Below are 6,409 nucleotides of genomic sequence, written 5' to 3'. Positions count from 1 at the left end.
ACCTGATGCATGGTGCAATAATTGGCTGTGTCATCACACAGTTCCATGGTTAGTGCCGGCAATAGTGTACTACTAGTGTACACTATTCTCCCTATTATAATTCTATGTACACAAATCTTTCAACATTACCATGGGTTTTCTTTCTTTTGTGAATGAAGGCTCTCCAAACCAGTTTTTTATGATTCATAAATACTTTCCTGAACCTAAATAATCTAAAAGATCAAAGTATTTTTAAATATACCAATTGGTGCTGAAACGGAGATGAATATGCATATATTTAGATGGACTTCTTTAATTGATTCCTAATATTCAGAACCCGTTCTCTCAACATATTCCAGTGACTCTGTAGACAAAATTTCAACTAAAAGGTACACCATATTTAAAGGGATGGCTTAAGATAAATGTACTGAAAACTCTATTGAATGAGAACTCCACAAGAAAATCTGTTGGCCAGCAAGTGGGAGGGTTTTCAGCGGTTGAATGAAATGTATTCAGAGCGTGCAAGGTAGCCACACCTGCAGAGCGTGTTACACGACTGAATAAGGTAAGCCTGAATACCAAATACTGAGAAGTGCACAGCAAAGGCATGCATAGGAAAGGCATACATTCCTATGTCGGAATCAGGCCCATGGTGAAGACTGTCAAAAAATCCATTAACAATAAGAACTATCTGGTTGAAAGGTCAGTTTACATTTTAGTTTATTGTTATCTGTTCATCTTATTAATAGTATAGTGTCAAGGACAGTGCAAATGCATTCACTCATTACTATACTTTTTTCCTTTATTGTAATGTATTTTTATGGAGATTACATATTTCCATTAGTGTTGAGGACAGCTCATACCTTGGGTTGATTGTTAAGGCTTAGCCCAGCTGCCTTACTTGGAAATGATCATGCATAATAATTATCTGCTGAACAATTTGATGGGGTCAGATGAACTGTGTTGAGGCACTAATAACATACTGTATATTCACAATGCACCTGACCTGAGGGCATGATGCCCCCACGCCTCAGGCTGTATAGTGATAGCATCCAGGTCAATCTAAAGTTACACCCATTATGGAACAGTTTATCTTTAATGTTACTGTGCACCCACAGGTCTAGATTGATCTTCATTGTAGTAAATAAAAATGGACAGACCACTCCAAAAGCGCCTTCCTTGGTTTTCTTTCACTTTTTTAATCCTATGTCTAATCATCCAGCAAAGTTTCATGTACAGCTAAAAAGTGTCAGTACCCCAAGCTTCATATTTAGTCCATTACAAAATAAAGAACACTAGCTATAACATTAAAACATAACAAAAATGCTTTGACTAAGTTATTTGAATGCAGCCATACATTGAAAATTGACTAAAAAACTGTAGTAAAATATAAAAATCTAGAAGTATAAATAGAAATTTGGTCCATTGTCTTGGTTGCTATAATATTATTTACATATTAGATGTATTATTTCATGCCATTGTGCATTTTTTACTTAAAAAGCTCACCGTTGCTACAAACAAAAATAGTATTTACATTGTCTAGATGGAAGAATGAGTTGCTCAATGCATTGACTCTACAAAAAATAGGCTAACATAATATGTTGTTTAATGTAAAAGTTGCGGGGTTTTTTTATAGCTTCCTGCCAATAAATACGAAAGTTTAGGGAAAACAGTTAGTGAAGCAAATATCTCAAGACGGCAGTATCGACAAAACATCGGAAAGGTAATCTACAATTGTATGAACGCCGTTAGAAGTACAAGATGAATATACAAAGGCACACATTACAAGGTCGTACGGTATCATGTCCACCGGTCAGGAAACTGCCATTCAAAGACGGAGAACAGAAGAGGAGAAAAAAGGGAGGTGAAAAAGGCAAAGCTGCTGTCTTTAAAAACTGAACACAGTGAGACAGGCAAGAGTCCATACTGGCAAGTTAGGGGCCCCATTGCCATGGTTACACCAGGGACTCAAGGCTCTCGGCTGAGCTGACAGGGCCCCCTGGGACTGTTCCGTTGTTGTCAGAGGACTGGAGCGTCCTCTCGTCCTCCTGTGTGCCAACCAGGCTCAGCATGGCTTTGTACAGGAACTGGTACTGCTCCTGAATGACAGAGAAATAGAGAAACTGTGCTGTTGAAGAGAGAATGTTTCAACACAAAATGGCTGCTGTGCATCACTCAGGTACAGTCAGTCGGTGCTTCAGATTGACTTACTACATCAGTGAAGGTCCCGGGCCTCATGAGGTTGGTCATCTTGGCCACCTGGTACACGTCCATAGAGCTCTCCAACTCTAGTTGGAGCACCAGAGTAGACAGGGCACAGAAGGTTCCCGCAGTAACACCGCCAACCCTGCAAAATCAGACCGCCGCTGTGAAGTGCCTTTAAAACTGACCTAATTTCTGGACATATTAGCCAGGGGCTAAGCCAGCTTTAGATACTTTGGGCTAATTCCAAGACATATTTGGAAAATGTTACAAACTGGAGCATAGAGCACTAATCCTGTAAGTATTTACTGAACCTTTACAGTATTTACAGTAAAACCCAGGATTGAGCGCCATAAAATAGTATTGAGACAGGATTGTATAAATAGGCCTGGATCAGTGCAGCATTTTAGTTCCAAGAAATATTAAGAGTATTGGAAATGTGGACATATCTTCTTATCCTCTTAGGTTAAGGTCTCAGAGTGGATCATCTTGAATCTATTACCAGTGGCCAAAATAAAAAAGAGAAGGGAAAAAAGGGATTCAGGGGTTTTGAGCCTGGTTCCAGATGGGTGAGATTTTGACATTTGGGACTATTCCATTGGTTCCAGGTCTTGAAAATGGTTTAGAGTGGACATCATTACCTTATTTCACAGATAAATAATCAATCAGTAAATCAATAGGTCTTACTCGTCATGGACCACCATGGGGCCCTCCTTGGAGGAGCTCTCCTCCCTCACCAGACTGAGCAGTTCAAAGTTGCTGCTGATGGGGCTGTCTGGGTTGGGCCAGCGCGGCGCCCGGTAGTGCCTCACCTCCAGAACATAGTCATCCTGGCCCAGAGGGGGACAATAACACACAATCAGAGAGAGTGAGAGATAGAGAGAGTGTGTGAAAGAGAGAGCGAGAGTGTGTGTGTGTGTTGAAAGTGGTCCAGTGATTGGAGGTACAGATGGTTGAGTGAAAACTGTGTGAAAAATAACAGCTGTGCTCCATTGAGGTGTGGGGAACGTGTATTGAATTCTATTTTCACTCTTCATTTGGTTTCACCATGGGCCAAGATCCAGGGAAATATGAGCAGAACAACTCCTAAATGGAAAAATCAAGTTGCTATATATTCCCTCTGTGTAACAATAAACAGTGGTTTAATGTTTTTTGGGTATAGACACAGTGATAACATTTGCTGAGCACTAGCGACTGGTCCATAGCGACTGGTCCATAGCGACTGGTCTTTTCTATAAGGCTGTTATTTTGGGCTGATCCCACAGTGTGTGGCTGATCTTCCTCTCCAATGTAGTTAGTGTATTCTAAGTACACTACCAGTCAAAAGTTTGGACACACCTACTCATTCAAGGGTTTTTTCTTTATTTTTTACAATATTTTACATTGTAGAATAATAGTGAAGACATCAAAACTATGAAATAACACATATGGAATCATGTAGTAACCAAAAAAGTGTTAAACAAATCAAAACATATGTTGTATTTGAGATTCTTTAAATAGCCACCCTTTGCCTTGATGACAGCTTTGCACACTCTTGGCATTCTCTCAACCAGCTTCATGAGGTAGTCACCTGGAATGCATTTCAATTAACAGGTGTGCCTTCTTAAAAGTTAATTTGTGGAATTTATTTTGATCCAATCACTTGTGTTGTGACAAGGTAGGGGGGGTATACATAAGATAGCCCTATTTGGTAAAAGACCAAGTCCATATTATGGTAAGAAGACTTCAAATAAGCAAAGAGAAACGACAGTCCATCATTACTTTAAGACATGAAGGTCAGTCAATACGGAACATTTCAAGAACTTTGAAAGTTTCTTCAAGTGCAGTCGCAAAAACCATCAAGCGCTATGATGAAACTGGCTCTCATGAGGACCGCCACAGGAATGGAAGCTTCTGTGTAAGGGCTATTTGACCAAGAAGGAGAGTGATGGAGTGTTGCATCAGATGACCTGGCCTCCACAATCCCCCGACCTCAACCCAATTGTGATGGTTTGGGATGAGTTGGACGACAGAGTGAAGGAAAAGCAGCCAAAAAGTGCTCAGCATATGTGGGAACTCCTTCAAGACTGTTGGAAAAACATTCCAGGTGAAGCTGGTTGAGAGAATGCCAAGAGTGTGCAACGCTGTCTTCAAGGCTAAGGGTGGCTATTTGAAGAATCTCAAATCTGAAATATATTTTGATTTGTTTAACACTGTTTTGGTTACCACATGATTCCATTTGTGTTATTTTATAGTTTTGATGTCTTCACTATTATTCTACAATGTAAAAAATATAAAAAATAAAGAAAAACCCTTGAATGAGTAGGTGTGTCCAAACTTTTGACTGGTAGTGTTGCTGATCATGCTATTGTGACTGATCTGTGTGAGATCAAGCTGATCTCCCTGGTCTTATTGATCTCCCTCAGCTGATCTCACCTGTGTAGCCTCCAGGACGTAGTCCTGCACCACCAGCATCTCCTCGTTGGCCAGACACACTTGGTTCTTGCTCCGCAGGGTCACTGTGAACGCCTCACAGCTGATTGGCTGCTCCTTGCGGGGCCAGTACACGTATGGCTCCTCCCCCTCTGCCTGAGAATACAGAAAGATGTGATAAGGACTTTCTATTTGAGGCACAAAATGGATGCCTGCACACATCAGCAGTTTTGTGTCCAGGACAGATAGATACCCACCAGGCTTGGTGTTCCCGGTGTTCCTGGTGTTCCCGGCAGTGTGATGATGACCTGAGCGTTGTGATCCCAGATCATCCTCCAGAAGTCTGTCACCGTGCCGGCCAGTGGGTTCTGGGTCACGATGAACTCAGTGCTCTGCCGGTACCCCTGGGGAACACAACCGGTGGTATAAACAGTCAGACAATTTAGACAGGTAACCAAAAGTGGAATTTACTGAAAATGTGTTACTTCTATGTGGTAAGTATCTGCATCTTAGTGGAGGCTGCTGAGGGTAGGATGGCTCATAATAATGGCTGGAATGGAGTATTATGACTGGAATGGAGTAAATGGAATGGTATGAAACACATAAAAAACATACGTTTGATACCATTCCATTGACTTCATTCCAGCCATTATTATGAGCCGTCCTCCCGTCAGCAGCCTCCACTGCTGCATCTGATTATTTTATGTAGAATGGTTGGGTTCTTACCGTGAGGTATGAGGCGTTGATGTAATCTGATGTAGTTTCTCCCACCACCGTAGACAGACACACCCGCGACCTTTCAACTGGAGACAAAGCCACACAATGTTAAACTTCCTCATGAGGTATAGAGAATGTAATTTTGTATAATATTAATATTAGAATGATTAGCTTTATTAAAGCAGTATTACTTAACCATAACTACTGCTTATATACACAACATGATTTTGTCACACACATTTGCCTTACATCAAACAAGAGCAAAACGGTGCCCCAAGGTTTATGTTCTCAAATAACTTTTTTACTTCTTTTTTATAACAGTTTTAGTTGAGGGGTTCAAGTGTGGGGGAATTTTGCTAAATGTTCTATTGAAAGTGACAATGTTGAGGCCGGGTGCGGTCTCATTGTCTACACACTGTTAAAGGGATTTTACATTTTTATGTCTCTGCGTCCAGTATGAAGGAAGTTTGAGGTAGTTTCGTGAGCCAATGCTAACTAGCTTATCGCAAAAAACTGGAAGTCTTTGCGCTAACGCTAGCTAGCATTAGCTCGCAAAACTACCTCTAACTTCCTTCATACTGGATGCAGAAACATAAAAATGGTATCCACACATTCATCTGACTCTGGAGAAGTAGATACATTGCCAAAACTGTTCAATGTATGAACAAACCTGTCTGGAACTCACCAGGTATTAAAGAGGAGTTTCTGTTCTTCTCTCTGTTGCACTCTTTAAGGGCGGCCGAGTAGTCACACTGTTTGGCATTGGACTGGGATATCAGCTGTAATCACATTGAGTACGGTTACATGCACACAATAATCGGATTATTGTGAATAGTCAGATTCATATAATAGTTTGATTTAAACGTTTACATGTTTTCGAAGAAGAACGATTTCCCTAATAATCCTGTTTACATAAACACATATGAAATCAGACTACCTGATGTGACTTTGATAAATGCAGAAGATCGCCAATCTAAATAAATGTTCTACCACAGAGACCATGTTATTTTTGGGAAGCCTATTTGATTCTGAGTTCGGACATTTAAAGTTTGTATGTGAAAATTATTTCTAAGATGCATACTTTCGGTTTTTCAGAACT

General features: G+C 40.5%; 1 protein-coding gene across 1 annotated transcript in view; it reads right to left on the bottom strand.

Annotated features, from left to right (window-relative positions):
* Nucleotides 1–1,162: 1,162 nt before the first annotated feature.
* Nucleotides 1,163–6,409, bottom strand: part of LOC311122128 (receptor-type tyrosine-protein phosphatase zeta-like) — a gene marked incomplete at its 5' end in the record, with an annotated part of 42,467 nt that continues 37,220 nt past the window's right edge. Inside the window, 7 exons of the mRNA XM_084196534.1 lie at nt 1,163–2,078; nt 2,191–2,326; nt 2,869–3,011; nt 4,597–4,749; nt 4,851–4,997; nt 5,320–5,396; nt 5,996–6,089. Coding sequence (XP_084052660.1) covers nt 1,935–2,078; nt 2,191–2,326; nt 2,869–3,011; nt 4,597–4,749; nt 4,851–4,997; nt 5,320–5,396; nt 5,996–6,089 — 894 coding nt within the window. The 3' untranslated portion in view covers nt 1,163–1,934. The remainder of the gene's footprint in view (nt 2,079–2,190; nt 2,327–2,868; nt 3,012–4,596; nt 4,750–4,850; nt 4,998–5,319; nt 5,397–5,995; nt 6,090–6,409) is intronic.

The sequence above is a fragment of the Coregonus lavaretus genome, assembly GCF_964263955.1.
Source record: "Coregonus lavaretus genome assembly, contig: HAP1_SCAFFOLD_2193, whole genome shotgun sequence".
Classification (NCBI taxonomy): domain Eukaryota; kingdom Metazoa; phylum Chordata; class Actinopteri; order Salmoniformes; family Salmonidae; genus Coregonus; species Coregonus lavaretus.
Note: the sequence above shows the minus strand (reverse complement) of the source record. Positions and strands in the feature narration are given on the sequence as shown.